The 18,724-nt window shown below is 45.6% G+C and overlaps 1 protein-coding gene across 2 annotated transcripts in view; it reads left to right on the forward strand.

Moving 5' to 3' along the window:
- Window positions 1-1,325: 1,325 nt before the first annotated feature.
- The window catches only part of MYO10 (myosin X), a 206,223-nt gene continuing 188,824 nt past the window's right edge, over window positions 1,326-18,724 (forward strand). For both annotated transcript variants that reach the window (XM_079791410.1, XM_079791409.1), the window contains exon 1: window positions 1,326-1,854. In XM_079791410.1, the coding sequence (XP_079647536.1) occupies window positions 1,834-1,854 (21 nt within the window). In that variant the 5' untranslated portion in view covers window positions 1,326-1,833. The remainder of the gene's footprint in view (window positions 1,855-18,724) is intronic.

An 18,724-nucleotide genomic window follows, 5' to 3' on the forward strand; every position in this document is an offset into this window, starting at 1 on the left:
GGATACAAATTTTAAATCGCAGTTCCCTTTCTTAAGGAGCTTCCATTTTCCCAACTGAAGACCGGTAGGACACCAAATAAAAAGCCCCTTACAATATGATGTAGTTTCTTCAGTGGTCTTAGAAATGTCACACCCATGGCTCGGTGGAGCTGGATGCAGGGTGAGTGGCTTGGCAAATGGTAGGCTTCCTCTGGAAGATGTGACTTTCTGGCTTGACTTTTAAAGCATGAGTTGGCAAATCCCAGAGAGCGCGTTTCTAACTATTTGTGGTGAAGAACCAGTCATTTTTGTCTCCAATCTGCTAGGAACCAATAGGAGATTCCCTGCTGTGCCAGGTATATGACTCACCATGCAGTCTGACAACACCCAAACTGGTTTATACTCGGTTCAAAGAGTCCAAGGATCATGCGCTTGGATGTCGTGGCATTTTAAAATCGTTACAAAAGTTTCTAAATCTTTGTCCTGCATTTCTCTACCTGTGACAGACAGGCTTGAGTTTGCAGATCTGCACAGGTCCAGGTGCCACCCTCTGAGGTCCTGTTGGAAATGCAGATGGTCAGCGCTCGCCCCACTGAACTCCAACCTGCACTTGAACACATTTCCCACGTGATTCCTGTGCACGCTAAAGTTTGAGGACCTGCCATAGAGGAAACCAGGACTCCGTCCGTACCTGGTGGGTTTGATCCTTCATCCATCCGACTTTCTTATTATCTCAGTTTCCTTTAGGTCCCAGAACAAGGTTACATTTTTCAAGGTGCAATTGGCCACGCCCTCTTCCAGTTTACAAAACTGCTTTTCCCCGCGGCTAGGCAAACGTCTGTTAGCCGGACCGCAGGAGAGAAACTCAAGACGGGAAAGCAGCTTCCAGAAATTCTGATTAGCCTCAGTTCACCGCTTTGATCTGACCCAACAGCCGGGGCAGCTCCGCGGACCGCGCTTCCTTCCCGGGGTCGCTCATCTGCCGAGCTGCATTAATGAGATCCGTGTTGAGCGGGTTCCAGGCTCTGCTGGAGATCAAAGGCACAAAAGACTCTCTCAACCCCTCCTCCCCGGTGACTATTTGGTTTCTATCACCCGAGGAAGAGTCAACTCCCCCGCCAGCCTTTAGGTGGGGAGGCGGGGACAGGAGTGGAGCCACTGGGAACCCGCCTTCCCCGCCCGCCGCAGAGCCTGGAGCAGCCCCGGCGCGGAGTGGGCGGGGCCTGGGAGGTAGGTGGGGCGGGGCGTGCCGCGGAAGCGCGGGGCGGGGTTGGCTCCGGGCTGGGCTCCTGGAGGGGCGGGGCCACGCGGGCGGGTGGGCGTGGCCTGGCGAGCGGATCGGGGCGGGGCGTGCTCCCGTCGGCAAGTCCCCGAGCCTCGTTCAGCCGGCTGAGCCACGGCGCCCGAATACTTTCCGCGGCGGCGCTCGCACGGGGAGAACGACTCCGGGCTCGCCTTGTGGCCGCGGTCCCCGTGCCGGCGCCCAGCGCCTCGGGCCGCAGCTCAGAGGGCGGGGGAGCACTCCCCGACCCCCCGCCGCCCTCCCTAGCCCCGGGGAAGAATGTGCCACCAGCTGTTCCCCGCTCGCGCGCGCGGCGCCCAGAAGTGAAGAACTTGGAGGAAGCGGAGACAAAGGCTGCGTTTGGGACCGATGAGTTAGGGAATTGGGTTTGGGCAGACAAAAGGTGCGAGAGACGGGCAGGGGAGGCGGCGATGGCCACGGGAGAGCCCCTAGGGCTTGAGTTCCTGGGAGTCGCGCCGTGACATGCATGGTTTCTTCCCCGGACCTTCCGCTGGGCTGACTTCTTGGAGCTGGACCCCCGACGCGGGCCAGTCGGGGAACGCACCGGAACAATGGACAACTTCTTCCCCGAGGTGAGTGCGCTCGCGGCCCCGCGCGGGCTCCCTGCCTGCCGGGACCTGGCCCCGGTGCCCGGGAGGAGGGATCTGCCCCACCGCGCCGGGCGCCCGCCTGGTACCTTTCCCTAAAGCCGCGGAGGGCGAAACTTCCCGGGAATCGCCTGAACTCACCCCCTCAGCCCTCCGGGGGAGCCTCGGGATGAGTAAGCCGAGGCAGGTTTTGTTTTGTCCCGCGCTTCCCCTTGGCCCCGGGGGGTAGCGAAGGTGAGCTTCCTTGTGCGTGGGCAGCTGGCTCACCGGAGTCCCCGCGGCGCCCGGGCCTGGCCAGGACCTCTGCTCGCCCGACTACCTGGGTGCAGGCAGCCCCGTAAAATGTTCAGCCGGGACGTGCCTTTCTCCAAGAAAGGTCTGGTATTTCCTTTGCAAAACGTGCCGGCTTCCTGTGCGAGGGGTGCGAACACTTCCAGGGGGAGCCGGCTGTAGTGAAGTGTGAGCGGGAAAGGCGAGTTTAATCATTCACCGCGTTCTCTGCCCGCCCGACCTTCGGTGTGTGACTTGCAGGTCTCCCCTAGAAGCGCCCGGTAGGGTTTGAGATCATCCCAGGAGGTGAGATCAAAAGATCAGGTATTTGTGCTGACTGCCCTTGGCAGATTGGGAATTGGAATGTAAAGAAAATCGTTTAGGGCAAACACAATGGCCATCTAAAAAGATGAAACGGATGCCCCTTTTAGGTTCCTTGAGGGCGGGACACCACGGTTACTTGACATCCTTGACTGGAGACCCCTCTCCCCTCTCTCTCCCCCTGGGGTCCAGAGTTACTGTTAGTTTCTTGGCTTCCTTTTCCTTTCTTGGTTGTGTTTATTTAATAAGTTCTGCTTAAGTTTGAGGTTTGAAGTGGCTCAAAGTAAACTTAGTTGACTTAAGGGAGTCAGATGTGACTTTCATTTGAAAGCCAGGAGGGGGGTGTTTTGTGAATCCAGGACAGTTCTGGAATGTTCCTGCAAATTAGGTTGGTGAGGGGTTGCATCTGTGTTCCCTAACTTGCTTTTTCAGACTTAATTGGATGTAAGTCATTCTGCTCTCGGGATGCCCACGTAGACAACTATTTATAATGGCCAAAGTGATAAATATATTCTTGTGTAATAGTAATATCCAGTTTTTTTTCAAAGTGGCATCTCACATGTGATACCCATATTCTCTGAGATGTGGGCTGGACAGGGATTAATCATCCATGAATATGTATTTTTACCCTTTTTGAAAGAGTGAAATCTATAAATGTGAGACTGTAGCGTTTTCTAATCCGTAGAACTTCATGCCTGCAAGAAGGCACGAGAACTTTTTGCAAGATTGCAGATTAAGCCATGATGAAAGACCAGTGGGCTTTTATCTGTAAGAAAACCTAGGCTATGCCTGCAGGACACTCATTCTTAACTTTTCTTGCCTTTATTTTGCTTTTGTGTGTTCTGGGTCGCTTAGGAGATATGATGGGACGTGGAATTTGTATTGAGTTTTTTGGATCCCAGTCTCCAGGAAGCCTGTCTGGACTACAGGGGGTCTGTGGCCTCCCCTTGGGGAGAACTCTGCCCCCTAGTGCAAGTGGGGGGAACTTCAGGATAACGTGGGTCAGATGCCTCTCACATTTTCTGGTTGAAAAACTTTTTCCCTACACTATCCTTTGGTTCAGTGTAAGGTGACCTGGTTGTTGGCTTTTATTTCAGTGATTGCTAATGTAATACTGAAGTTGGCTTTTAGTGATCATCCATCCCCTTCATTCCCTAGTCGAAGCATTTTAAGTCAAAGATTAAGTCACTTGCCCAAGGTTGAAGAGCTTGTTGTAGAATCCAGAGCCTTTCCCCTCTGTTGCTGGTGGAAATGTTCATTTTGAGGATATTTTCGTTTACTTGAAGTTATATTTTTAATTTGGTGGTGTATTCCTAATCAGCCTTCAAAGTTCCGCCCCTGAGGTGGAGGCCAGCAGGGCCAATGAGGGTGGCCACACATTGCTGTATTAATTGAAAACAAACTCCTAATTTAGTCTCCCTGTTTAGTGTTTTATAACAGAGCCTCCTTGTGTGAAACTGTCCAGTGAAGAAAGTCTTGTTGTGTCCCATGAGAGTAGAAACAGTAAGTGTGGAAGTGATATTTCCAAGGACTCCTGATCACTCATGATCTCCTGTTCCTTAGTAATTTTTCCCATTGTGATTTGGGCATAATGACCTGTTGCTTGTTGGACAACAATTGGAAGCTACTGCTGACGGTTGAGAACAAAACATTGAAGGAAATGTGACATGTATTAGCTTCATGTATGAATGGCCAAATAATAAGGAAATAGGAGTTACCTGGGACTTGCAGCCGTTACTCAGAGCAGGGCCAGGGTTTCTCAAACTGGGTACCAGTGTCATTTTGGGCCAGTTCATTCTTTGTTTTAGGGGGACTGTTCTGTGCGTTGTGGGGTGTCGAGCAGCATCCCTGGCCTCTAGATGCTAGTAGAGCCCCCGAGTTGTGACAACTAAAATGCCTGCGGACATTGCCAAATGAGCTATGGGGAACAAAATCACCTCCAACTTGAGAACCACTGAGCTGTACCCACGAAGCAGTTGCCTCGTGGAACGAATTCTCGTGCGTGCTGCGTGCGTGCTGCGTGCACAGCCCTCTTGCCTTGGAGTTTGTGCTGTAAGTAGCCGCAGACATCTGTCTTCCTGCCCGCCAGGTCAGCGGGACTCCTGTGAGGCTCGCGCCCCTCAGCTGATGGCTGCTGACTTCAAAGGGTACCCTGGGATTGGAGAAACTGAGCACCCCACACTCCCTAATAGAGCTTGTTTCTTCATGGCCCGCCTTTAGATATTTATGGCTACTCTCAAGTAAATTGTGTATACACTTCTGGGAAAACTAGGTGTTTTTGTTTTGTTTTTTTAGCATTTGGAGGTAAGTTGTTAAAATGTTTACTTTAGGCAGCAACTAGATTTGCTATGCCTGTAACCAAAGCAATGAAAAAAATAGCAGAAGAGTCTCAACCAGCGCAGTGGCCAGACTACTGTGCGAATGTGTTGTTGATATTTTGAGGTGGACGCTGTTTCCATGTTCCCAGGGCCAAGTACAGTGCTGAGGACACTGGAGGGCGAGTAAGCACCTACCAGTTGAACTCATACATGAACTTGACTTTTCTGTTTTCCATTCTAGGGATAGGAGTGGCACAACGGCTGTTCAAGCCAAAGCTCTTTGGAGGGTTATTAATGGGACATACAAACGCTTTGATTTTTCAGAATAAATATGTAAAATGTACACACATATACTCAGACATCCAGGCACAGGAAGCAGGTATGAATGTTTTGAGGGATAAATTGTTAGGTACAACTAGACTGTTGCCCACTATTTCTTACAGCCTGGTTCACTCCACGTTGGAACAAACTCAACTCGCAAGAGGTTCAGTGGAAACACCCTTTTCCTCAACACTCAGCTTGGGTCTGGTTGTTACCTGGAGCTGTTCAACGAGCTTTTTAAGGTGCTAAGAGTGTTTGAGCCTATTTTTTCATAGCATTTTATTTTGTTTGTTTTTAGAGCTTATGGGTATTTCTTGTTTTTGTTCAAAAAATCAAGACTCTTATTTTTGGCAGCTCCTTCCCTCCCCCCACATCATCTCTCCCAGGCAGAAGGGAAGTGCTGAGGACTGCCTTGTCTCACCGAATCCTGAAGCCCACCCTTTTGACGACTGTATAATAGAACCAGAGCATTTGCCTTCTCTCTCAGTGGAGTTATAGTGTCTTGCCTTTTTTGCACACCCTCAAAGATTTCTCTTGTCAAGTACACTTTTTGGCCCCTGTCACATTGGGAACAGCAAAGCCCCGGGAGCAGCTGCAAGCCAGACAGTTGTTGCCAGCAGGGCGCCCTGATCTCCCTGGCCAGGGCTGCTCCCCGCATGTCACGTGGCCTCTACAAAATCAGGCCCAGGCCAGCCGAGGCAGGGCCTTCACGCTAACCAGAGCGCCGAAGGGAGCAAGCAGCGTGTTTGCTGTCCCGGCTCTGCTGGCTTTAAGGGGGGTCACCTGCCAGGACACGGGCCTGGGAGGTGCTCTTCTGTGGAGATTCGTCGGCGAGGCTACCTTTGGGTTAATGGGTTTGCAAAATTTTGCTTTCAGGGTCATTGCTACGTCACATACATTCTCCTGTCATTAATTTGCAGGGAACATTTCAAGAATGAGTAACCCGTTGTCTGCATTAAGCTTGGCAAGACTTCCTCATGCCGAAAGACGGAGGGAAAAGCACCCCATCCCCAAAGTAGAAAAGATGTGGCCTCTGGGAGCCCCCTGTACCCCTCCCCGCTGTGGGAGCTTGGCCAGGTTACCTGACCTTCCTGGCCTTGATTTCTCTGGCCTGTAAGTGGGCATAATCGTGTTGACCTTGCATGGAATTAGAGATAAGATTTACAGATCCCTTGGCACGGGGTAGGTGGGTGACTAATAAGAGTTTAGGTATAGTAACTGAGCAGTGAAGCACGGGCGGCTGTCCGTGGTGAGTGAATCCCAGCACTCACAGGCCTTGGAGCTTTCCCAGGAATTGTTTCTGGTGCTGGATTGGATATGTTAACCTGCTCCCTTTCAGCCTGTACACTCTGTACAATACAGAGTTTGTATTTCCACAATTCTGTCTTAAAGCATCCCCGGATTGCTTACAAAATCAAGTTCACGTTCCCGAGTCTGGTTTTTCCAGGCCTTCTGACCTTGCAACTATCTTCATTCATCCCCCGCCCCCCCCCCCCCCCCCCCATGGGGCTCCTGAGGCTCCCTTACCAGCCCTGCCCGCACCTTTGTGCAGGCCGCCCTCGCTGCCGATCAGATGGCCTGCCTGCCGGCTCCCTTTCGAAACCGCCTCTGACAGGTCTAGTTCACGCTGACCCCTACCTCTCTTTCCTCTGAACTTGGCTCTGCCTTTCTGTCCTGGTCACCTTAGGAATTTGCTCCTGTCCTCAGAGGCTTTACATACCTTCCCCCACCCCACCCCCTCTCAAGTGAGTAAACAGCCTTGAGAGGTTAAATATCCCATTTACAGATTGTATCACCTCGTTTGCACGGAAAGGTCCTTACGGATGGGATTCTATCCTTGGATAGCCTTTACTTTCCCCTCAAGTACAGATTATTTTTGTGACGGGAGGGGAGATGTTCATAATCTTTTTTTATTAATTACAAAGCATTTTACAATTCTTTGGAGACAATGAGAAATAAGGCTCACGTTTACTGAGTGCTGTCTATGTGCCCTGCATGTTCATGAGCACTTTATATTCAGTACCTCATTTAATCCATTAGCAACCGTATGGGTAAGGAAAGTGAGGCACAGAGAGGTTAAGTCATTGGCCCAGTGTCACACAGCTAGAGAATGACAGCCAGGATTTGAACCCAGACCAGTAGTCTTCAGAGCCTTTGTGCTTTTCTCTCCTGTTGGTGTCCTTAGCCAAAGTGCCATATACAGTAGGCACTTAGTAAGTGATTTTTGAGTTGAAAACAGCATGGGAGTTTGGGAAAACAAGCGATCCACACCCTAGAAACATTGCAAACCCAGCAGGAAATTGTGAATCAGCTTTTTGAACACGCCACTAATTTTTATTTGGTTTGTTTTTGACTTAGGAAAGACAAGTATCTTCTATTTCTTTGTAAAATGTGACTTCTAAAGCCGCTGGCCCCAGCCTCCTGGGGATGGTGGGGAGATTGTAAAAGAAGGCACTTAGAAAACTGGGTTTTTGAGAAGTGTTTATTTTATGAAAAGAAAGGGTTGGAAGACTATAATTTTTCTCCCCAATTCTACTGCTCAGTTATTGGAGTATTCCTCCCTCAGATTTCCTGATGGAATCTCCTCTTTCGAGTACAGATTCCGGCTCCTTTCCCAGAGTTTCTGCCTATCAGTTGTGCTCTACTCGTTAGCTTGTGAACGCTCGTGGGGTGATCCTGATAGCGGAGAGCAGCGCTGCTCACGGAGCCTTCCTTGGAGAACATTTTCTGCTGCTTTCGCTCTGAGGGCTTTTCAGAAAATGTGTCCACCAGGCCAAAGAGACTTAAATCTATTTTGATTGCCCATATTTCAGCAGAATCACTAATTTTATTGTAGTCATGATGTTCACAATAATTTGTGTATTTTTGATAGTAGCGCCAAAGTAGAAAACCTTTCTTGAGTCATTGTGGGGTTCTTAGATTTGTTTTTGTATTAATTTCAGTTTGGAGAAGGCCTGCTTTGTTAAGGCTGGACATTAGTTCTGCTATTGTCAACAGAACTCATATAGCCATATTTAGATTTAAAAAGGAATAGGATTGCATATGAGAAATTATTGATATTACAGGATTTACACAATTTTGTAATTTTATATTGTCATTGTGATTGTGAATCTCACTATTTTTTTTATTTTATTGATTTCAGAGAGGAAGGGAGAGGGATAGAGAGATAGAAACATCAATGATGAGATAGAATCATTGATTGGCTGCCTCCTGCCCACCCCCCACTGGAGACCGAGCCCTCAACCCAGGAAGCAAACCGTGACCTCCTGGTTCATAGGTTGGGACTCAACCACTGAGCCATACTATTTCTTAAAACGATCTTTAGACCCATTAAATATTTCTTAAATTGTTTTTCAAAGTTTTCAATGCTTTGCATATTATAAAGAAAATTGAACACAGAAATTAATTTATTAAAAATCTGTTTTCAGATGGGACTATACCTTAATGCACCTTGGCCATGAAATAGTTTACATAAAAATGATTGGGGATCATGTGTGTAAATTTTTTTCCTTTCTAGTCATACAAATATTTTTATTTCCTTTATCTGATTTTTAAGTATTTTCTTGAAATACCAATTTTGTTGCATGTTTCACATTTGTTCCTTTTTGATTGAGGAAATTTTTCTCTAATATTTTAAAAAACACATGTTTAAAGTGAAATGGCTAAATTCATTCTGTTTGGGGTTGGGGGAAGCTTTTGCTAATATTATTAATGGTAAGTAATAGTTCATATCAAATTACTGCCATTTACTGCAAGTTTGAAATTAATAATATTTTTCACCCAAGACTATGATTAACTCTTTGCGGAACTTCTGTTAACTTTTTTTGTGTGTGTGCCTTTGTTATGTACAGGGCACTCTAGAGCCTACAGCCCAAGGCAGGGGTCCTAGGTGTCCAGTTCTAAGAGTGGTCTTGCCCATTTCTCCTGGGCATGTATCATCATTTATATGACCATTTTAGGTTGTTTCTAGTTGTTTGCTTTTATAGAAGACATCACACAAACATTCTTGTTCCTGTATCAGTGCATGCTTGTCTGATTATGTCTTAAGGATACCATTTTCATCAAAGTGGAGATCTTTCATCAAAGGGTTTGACACATTTTTACTTACCATTTGGCACAAACAGTTTTATGAGATGTGCCAGTGCAGCTTACTGCAGGCACAGCCGAGACACTCTGTCATGATGTGCTTATGATAAGAGGGATTTTGTAACTTCTTGTTAGTGACATGCACTGCTTAACAGAGGATATTAACATTGAGTACTCGATTTCTGTGGCCACTGTCAGGTTCTTTAAGTCTGGGTGGAGGAGAGAGGCATTCTTCTCAGTTAATAGCAGGGCTGGTGATTTATGTATGGCCCCCAGAAAACCCAAGTGTGGTCGCTAATGTTCATTTCAGACCAAAGCACACACGAGGGATGCAGCCTTGTGCTGCGTGGGGAACCATTAACCATTTGTTTAGGGCAGTGGTCGGCAAACTCACTAGTCAACAAGAGCCAAATATCAACAGTACAACAATTGAAATTTCTTTTGAGAGCCAAATTTTTTAAACTTAAACTTCTTCTAACCCCACTTCTTCAAAATAGACTCGCCCAGGCTGTGGTATTTTGTGGAAGAGCCACACTCAAGGGGCCAAAGAGCCACATGTGGCTCGCGAGCCGCAGTTTGCTGACCACGGGTTTAGGGTATTGTTTGTATGAATTTTTCTTTTACTTCTCATTCCTTTGCATTGTAAGTATCCTTGGGCATTAACCCTGGGCCATAACAGTTATGGGGTGGTTGTTTTAATGGTAGGGATTTGGGTGACATGCAGCACTGGTGTGTGTGTGTGTGTGTGTGTGTGTGTGTGTGTGTGTGTGTGTGTGTTTGACTTGAAGGCTTATTATTCTTATTAATTACCCCCAGGAAGTCTTTCCATGAACTTTGAAATAAAAGTGTTGAGTGCTAGGTGCAGATAGCACTGCATCTTCTACGATGTTGTCATTTCATGCAGCCTTGCCTCTGTTTATTTCCTCTCCCATTTTGTTCTTTTAATGACTGGGCTAAGGGCCAGGGTATTCAGCCCTCCGGTAGTTTTCAGCCCCAAATTTGCAGATGTGGATAAGTGTGCCTTCTTTCTAAGCCTTCTCAACCTCGACACTGTTGACATTTTCAACCGGATCAGCCTTTGCATTTGGGGGCTGTCCTGTGCATTGTGGGGTGTTGAGTAAGATCCCTGGACTCTAATCCCTAGATACCTCCTCAGTTGTGATAACCAAAACCGTTTCCAGACATTGCACATGTTCCCTGGGGAGGGAGGGGCCGCAAAGTGGCTCCAGTTGAGAATCACTGTGCTGTGTCCATACTTTTATGGCCAAACATTAAAGTTGGGTCTCACTAGTATCCAAACCCTAAGTCATTGTTTATCATCTAAGTCGTGGGTTAAGTTGTTTGGTCTGGTTAGAATACCCACATCCGGCTGTACCCTCTGTCCAAGGCTTTTGCTGGTCCCTCTTCTAGAGTTTGACCTCTCACTCCCTAAGTTCCCTTTCAGATCCTCTCCCCAGAGCATTAGAATACTATATGTTACTAGAAGCCCAGCACGTGAAATCGTTTGGCCCCACCCACCTGCACGTGCCTCGCCGTGCACGCAGCCTCCTGGTGACCAGTCTTTGGTCGTTATGGTGTCATGACCACTGGGTTTTTATTATATAGATACTGTACAGAGTGATGTGACTGACAGTTCTCTAGAAGGTCATGTTCTCTGAAAGTTGAGAACATCTTGAACTAAGTTATATCTCCTGCGCTCTCCCCCAGGTATTTATTTCAGTTTTATTCTGGGATGCTTTTTTTTTTTTTTTTTAAACAATAGGCTCAGCAGTTGCCAGAATAGTACAGCACGGTCCAGTGTACCTGTCACCCAGCTTCCTCAGTGGTGACATCTTATATAACAGTAGTACAGTATCAAAACCAGGAAATTGACATTGGTGCAGTCCTCACACCTCGTTCAGATTTCACCTGTTTTTACACACACTTCAGTGTTTTCACATATATAGGTTTGTGTAACCACCAGCATGATCTTAATACGGAACTTTCCATGCTTTGTGCTAACCCGTGAGAAATATTCCCCCCTCAGTCCCTAGTCACTACTAATCTGTTCTTTGTGAGTTTGTCATTTGTGAGTGTTGTGTAAATGAATCAGACAGTATGTAAACCTTCTGAGATGGGACTTACCACTCAGTACCCTTGAGACCCACCCCTGTTGTTGTGTTCATGGACAGTTTGTTCTGTTTAATTGCTACATAGTGCTTCATTATTCTGGCATTCATTTAATACCTGTTGCTAACATCCATTATCGTTCTGAGGCTAACAGTCATTTGCATAATAAAGTACTCGTTTTGTCCCAGGGTTGTTAATACCCCAGATTCGCCTGGCCCCACTTATTTACTCCTTGTAGTAAATTGAAATGCTGTTGTCCAAGAATTTTCTGATCTGTGACACCGTTCTCAAGTCTTGTGAGGTAGATTCACTCAGACCCGGTGCATTCAAACTCTTGCTCATCGTGGTGCCAACTAGCAGATTCCGATTCCTGGTCTCTTTCCCTGAAACAGAAACTTCATGAAATGAAATGACTTTTGCATGGTTAGTGCTGTCAATGTCACAATCCTAACCTGTTACAGCCCTATGTGGCCTAGCCAGGTGAGTAAATGGATGCCGGAGTTTGCTAGAGCTAAGACTTCCTGGCCACTGAACGATAATGCAACAAGCTGTTCCTGACTTGGCTGGTGTGGCTCAGTGGGTTGGAGCGTTGTTCCATACGCCAAAAGGTGGCAGGTTTGCCGAAACCGGTTTGGCTCAGTGGATAGAGCGTCAGCCTGCGGACTCAAGGGTCCCAGGTTCGATTCCGGTCAAGGGCATGTACCTTGGTTGCGGGCACATCCCCAGTCGGGGGGGGGGGGTGCGAGAGGCAGCTGATCAATGTTTCTCTCTCATCGATGTTTCTAACTCTCTATCCCTCTCTCTTCCGCTCTGTAAAAAATCAATAAAATATATTTTAAAAAAAAAGGTGGCAGGTTTGATTCCCAGTCAAGGCACATACCCAGGTTGCAGGTTTGATCCCCGATTGGGGCACATGCAAGAGGCAACTGATTGATGTTTCTTTCTCACATCGATGTTTCTCTCTTCCTTCCTTTCTCTCAAATCAATTTTTAAAAAATTAAAAAAAAAAGGTATTCCTATCATCCATCAGTATCTCAGCAGGACTGAATGGAAAGGGGATTTGATTTCTAGGACTTCTAAGGCCACTGAAAGTGCCCTGACTTGAGTCAGGTGTATGGTAGTGGCAGCAGTGAGGGGGTCATCCTGTAGGAGGTGTGAGAAGAGATAGCCTCCACCCACTTGATCAGCCAGGGACTGGGCCATCCCGATACCCCAGTCCTGGGACACTATCTGAACTACCCTCACACATGTAGCCAATTACTGTGCCAGCCTACTAGGCTCTGTCTGTCACCACCTGGGTCTCTGATCTTGCTACCTTTTTCTTTTTATAATTAAATGGAGTCAATCCATTTCATACCTGGTCTTCCTCTTTTCCTGCTGCTTTCTATTTTCCCCCGCATTGTTGTCTTTTCCAGAGAACCCTGCATTGTCATGACGTGCCCAAAGTAGGACAGTTTGTCATTTTTTACTCCAGTGATATTTCGGGCTTAATTTAAATGAGGGACCCCCTTGTTGGTCTTTCTGGTCATCCGGGGTATCTGTAGAACTCTCTCCAATTCCATATTTCAAGAGAATCAGTGTTTTTCCTATCAGCCTTCTTCACTGTCCAGTTTTCCAATCCATACATAGTAATTAAAAATAAGAGGCTGTGGATGATCTCCGCCTTGGTCTCTAATGGCACGTGTTTGCTCTTGGTGATCGTTCCTAATTCTCCCATTGCTGCCCTTGGAGCCTGTCTTTGGAAACCATGTATCTTTCCAAGGCCAAGTTGCCTGTGGGCATTTTCCACATCTAGTGGATGTGTTGTCAGAAGTGGAGTCTTCAGTAGGCACTATTGCTGAACTGCTTTCAGATTTTTAAGAAGATAAAAGTTAGCAGCCTCCCCACACTTTTACACATTTTTGCCTTGGGGTCATCAGAATACTGCTTATGAATCGTAGGTCCTGCGTTTCCAAAGATTTTCATTCTCTAGGGATTCTCTCAAAAAATAGGTGCCAAGTTCAACTTCAAAAATACGAAGTCAGGTGTAGGCTGTAATTTCTGACCTTAATTTTTTCAGCCCTTGAGAACCACCAGAATTCTTGGATGTTCCTCTTGGTAATGTGGTATTTTTTCAGCCATAACAGTTCCCTTCTTGCCTTTGTGCAGATCTGGTAGGTTAGCTTACTCTGTTTTAGGTCCTAAAACCATATTCACTTAAGGTTCTCTTTGCAAAAGCCCTGTGTCTTTCCTACAAATATTTCAAAGATGGAATCTCTTGTTTTTCAAAGTTACCATAAGAAGAAAAAACATTGGATAAAATGAGCTCTTGGTTGTGAAAGTAGGATGAGTGGATCCTATCATATTTTGGAGAATAAGCCAGTCAGGGGCTGTTTTGCCTAAGTTGTGAAGGGTCATTTGGACATCTGTCTCTCCAGCATAATTATTTCCCAGTATTTTATTTTAAAAAATTTAAAATATGAGTCATCAATTCTAAGAGGAAAAATGGGGAGCAAAACTCATCCTAGCTTGACTTTCCCAGGCCCTGTTCCTCTGCGGTTGTATGCCGTGCTCAGAAAGTGCTTTGGAAGTGGACAACCTCTCTCAAGGAGTTCAGAGAGCTCTGACGGGGCTGGAGCTCAGTCTTTACGCTCCTGTTATTTCTGCGATATCAAGTGGATTCCTTTTACCCGGAGGCACAGAGTACTGGGTTACTTTACCGAACATCTGCCACAGATGATGGGGTCAGAAATATAACTGAGGTTGTGTCTTTTAAGTCTCTTAAAATCCCCACAGGCTCATAAACCTCCACCAGATCCCTAAATGGTAATCTTTAGAGTTGGCGTGTGCATATGAGACAGGAAATGGGCTATCCTCAAGAGCTAAAGGCCCCGGGAGGGTTTTCTTTCGCGTTATTGAAAAATGTTTGATGAAGTTGAAGAGCTATTCCCTCCAGGAAAACAGAATTCTGGAAGCTTATTTATTTATTTATTTTTATAAAGGGTATATTCTATCTTTACCTTACTGAGGACAAAATTACCTTTTAAAGAAAAAATATTTATTCTAGTAGTGTTCTCTAAGTCGTCAGTGGTTTATTTGTCCAAGGAAGAAATATGATGTATCATTAGGATTTGATGTCCTGAGGGACTTTGGTAACAAATTGAATAAATGGAACTCAGACCCGGCAGGTGTGGCTCAGTGGTTGAGCATTGACCTATGAACCAGGAGGTCAGGGTTCAATTCCCATTTTGGGCACATGTCCAGGTTATAGGCTCGATCCCCAGTGTGGAGCTTGCAGGAGGCAGCCGATCAATGATTCTCTCTCATCATTGGTGTTTCTGTCTCTGTCTCCCTCTTCCTTCTTCTCTGAAATCAATACAAATAAATTTTTTTCAAAAAGGAACTCAGCCTTGGGGCTTAACCAGGGTTTGTTGTTTTTTTTGTGTTTTTTTTGTTGTTGTTGTTGTTCAGCCTTCATGTCCCCTACATTTTCTTTTAACTGGTTTAAATTTATTAATCACTTACCTTATGTGGATTATTTATTTAATCTCCCCAACAGTCTTAATGTGGTTGGTACCATTCTCCTCTACATTTTACATAGGAGATATACGGAGTCTTAGAAGTTGAGTAATTTTCCCAAGCTCGCACAGCTGGGAAGTGGAGGAACCAGGATTTGAACCCAAAGATGGAACTTGGATTCATGTGGAGGTGCTGGTAGTGGGTCTTGTAGATAGAAGGAGGTCTGGATAGCATCTGTGTGGAGATCTTTGGGAATGTGTATTTGCTTCTCCAAAGTCATGTGATGCAAGCGGGGAAGAATTACCCATTTTTGCCAGCAACTGGAGTAAGGAATAGAAATTTTCCTGTAATCCATCAGAGCGTAAACACAGTCCTCTGATTGTTAATGTGATGGCAGCAAGTGAACACTCGTAGGTGAACACTGTTTGGGAAGAAGATTCAAAGACTAGTTCCAATGAAACTTTTATAGGTTTCTGGGGAGCATCTCTACTGAAGGAGAAGGTCACACTAGATTTCTTAAGTCATTTGTCATGGCTTTTGTCTGGTTCTGACAACCCCCAGCTTCCCGTGAAGTGATGCCGCGAGAGGCATGTTTGCTTTGGAATCTGTGGGCAGTTTTGTGAATCTTGCTTGTCATCTGCAGAGCGGACAGCTGCTGTCCGCCTTGTGGATGTCAGCGGCCCTCATCACAGATGTGGGCATTTGAGCTATTCATATCTTCCTCAGCAAAGAGGGAGAAAAGTGCCGCTTCATCCCCGTTCAGGGATACATTTTCTTTTACAGGGCTTTTTTTTTTTTTTTTTTAAAGACAAGTTTTAGGTTCATAGCAAGCAATAAAATTTTAAGGAACTATTTGGGAGATCGACCTTCCTTCAAGTGAGGTGAGAAGTTTAAAAAGTAATTAATGGTTTACATTGAAATCGACTTTTCAAAGCTGTAATTTAGTTAAGATGGTGATATGGTAGCTGCTAATGTTTTTCATTCCTAACAAAGACAGATTCTGTAGTTTACCAAGAAGAGTCTGGCGTGGTGGTATCAGCAGGTGTGTTCTTCCTCGTAAAATGTGCAGTCTGGATGCTGGTAAGGGCTGGGCAGATCTTTAGGAATGGGATTAGAATTATGTTTTATATAGAATCGTGGTTCTCAGCTTGGGGCAATTTTGCCTTCCTGGGGATATTTAGTGATGGCTGGAAACATTTTTGGTACTTCCCACCAATGTGCTATCAGCATAGAGGGGATAGAAGCCAGGGATGCAGCTAAACATCCTCAAATGCACAGGACAGCTCCCCACAGCACAGATCGATTCAGTCCAAATGCCAACAGTGCCAAGCTTGTTCCTGTAGTGTACTTTTTAGAGGCATGTATGCACATGTCTGTGCGTATGATACATTCATCTGATTTTTAAAAAATTAATTTCAATGTCAGAATTATATTTTATAGCTTACCTATACTATATATCTAGATCTATAGATATGTTAGGTATATATATTAATATATTTTTATTGATTTCAGAGAGGAAGGAATAGGAAGAGAGAGATAGAAACATCCATGATGAGAATCATTGATCGGCTACTTCCTGCAAGTCCCCCACTGGGGATCGAGCCCAAAACCCGGGCGTGTGCCCTTGATCGGAATCGAACCTGGGATCTTTCAGTTCTCAGGCCGACGCTCTATCCACTGAGCCAAACCGGCTAGGGCTATGTTAGTTATATTTATTCCAAAATTGATTTCTGTAGTATTTAGTGAAAAGTCAATATACTTAGTAGGTATAAAAATGTATATTTATATAGTGAGATATAAAGTTATTTTTTTCCCAGGCTTCCTTAACTATGAGCTTGCACTTGATCCTAAAACAGCAGGGAAATAGACAATTGGACAAGTTGTGTCATCGAACACCAGGAAACCCGATACGTGTTTCTGAGACGGAAGGAAGCTAGGGAGGGCCAGCATCAGAGATCTGCACTCTGCTCTCTGGACCTCCCCTGATAATAACCAAGCACTCAGGTTACCGATCTTGATAAAGCAAGAGGCGGCTTCTTGGAACCAGTCATAAGTGAAACTCCACACCTTTCCTTTTCCACCTCTCTCAGTTTGGATGAGTAAGGGTGTGATTTTGTTCTTTCTGCTTAATTTTCACCTGGCATGTTGCTTCCTTGCAAGCCACAGGAATGAATCACCGAAAGCTTGATAAAGGCTGTTGAATGAGCAAGGAGAACTCTTCATTTGCTGAAAATAATTGGGAGAATATTTAGAAGTTTACACCCTTACAGCTCTCCCCAAACCTCCAGGCAGGAGGGAAATTAAGTTGGGTTTGTTTTAAAGTTCCTGGGTTTAATCTGTGGTTTAGGAGTGAGCGGTTTTTTAAAAATTTTATTTTAGTTTTATTGAGATATAATCGACGTATAAAATTGTAAGATGTTTAAAGTGTACATTGTGGTAGGAGTGAGTTCTTTCCATGTTTCTCCTCCCCCCCCCTCCCCTTCTAGCAGAAGGACAGACGAACACAATTTAATCTGATGTTCTTTTGACCTTGTTGCTTTTTAACATGTAAGATGCTATAAATGAGACATCTTCCTAGATGAACTGTAGTATCAGGCATGCTTTGTTTATCGATTGGGAATCATTTAAATGGACTCTGCAGGACTCCAAATGGGGTGTTTCATTTGTTAGAATAAGGGTCTGTGCCACTATCTGCTGACACACAGTTAACTTAAGTGGATAACTTGTTGGGCGTTAGCTGACCCTGACATAGAATGAAGGTTTCTGGAGATGGCTCCTGATGGAAGTCTGGGCTTGATAGGTCGGTAATGAGGCTTCAGCGATGACACTGTCACCAATTAACACTCTGACCAAGCCATTCAGCTTGTAAGGGACCAGCACCAAGTACTTATTCTCCCACTCCGTTAATTCAGATTAATAAGCAACCTGAGTATGGTGAGCAGTTTCTTTGCTTTAGAGATCACTGCTTGTTAAAAGACCACTGTTGGTGGAATTCAGCATGAGTCAGTTGTGCCAAGGGACCTGTGAGGGACCCGGCAGGTGTGAGACTAAGGCTATGCTAAAATCGACATCTAGGCTTAGTGGGATTCCCACCCCTGCCTTACTGAGACCATGATGTCATGGAAGGGGGCACCAGAGGACCCGGAGGAAGGACTGTTGATTAACCCATGAACCTGAAACGTCCCTAAGGTTTATCCAGTCGCTGTAAACTTCTAAAACTAGCAAGAATAGAGTATATTTATGAGACATTTACCTGGTAGCATTTACTGTGCTAAACCCTTTATATACATCATGCAATTACGGTAAATCCTCTGCATGTTAGCAACTATTGTTAATCTCAGATAGAGTTGATCAGTTGTGGCTTTGAGAGACGAAGTTACTAGTTAAGTCACAGCTGGGAGATGGAATTCCAAGGTTTTTTGTGTGACTTTGGAGCCTGTGTTCATGTTTTCTTCTTCTGAGTTGATGTCTCAAGAGCTTATCAGAGTCTCCCGGCCAGGTGCATTGCCAGTCTGCAAGATTTTCTGTGGATTTATCAAATGTTTGGACTTTTCTTACTGCGATATGATCCCACCCTGGGCAGCGATCATGTTTCAAGGTTATTTTCATGGCTTGTGTACCCAGATTGAGGGTGTGTTTTGTCTAGGGCTCCCTCAAATATAGGACATATCTGGGGCTAGAAACTCAACATTGCAAGTGGACAAAACAAAAATAGTGGCTTCAGCAAAAATAACAGGTCTACAGAATTAACCGTGGGCCACTTAGGCTTCCGTGGACATCCCTGGTCCTGGGATGTGATGGGACGTAGTGATTTGTTCTTTTGCTGGCTGCTCTCTGATAGCCTAGACCCGTGGTCGGCGAACTGCGGCTCGCGAGCCACGCGCGGCTCTTTGGCCCTTGAGTGTGGCTCTTCCGCAAAATACCACGGCCTG

This window comes from Cnephaeus nilssonii (assembly GCF_951640355.1).
Source record: "Cnephaeus nilssonii genome assembly, chromosome: 2".
NCBI classification, from domain to species: Eukaryota; Metazoa; Chordata; class Mammalia; order Chiroptera; family Vespertilionidae; genus Cnephaeus; species Cnephaeus nilssonii.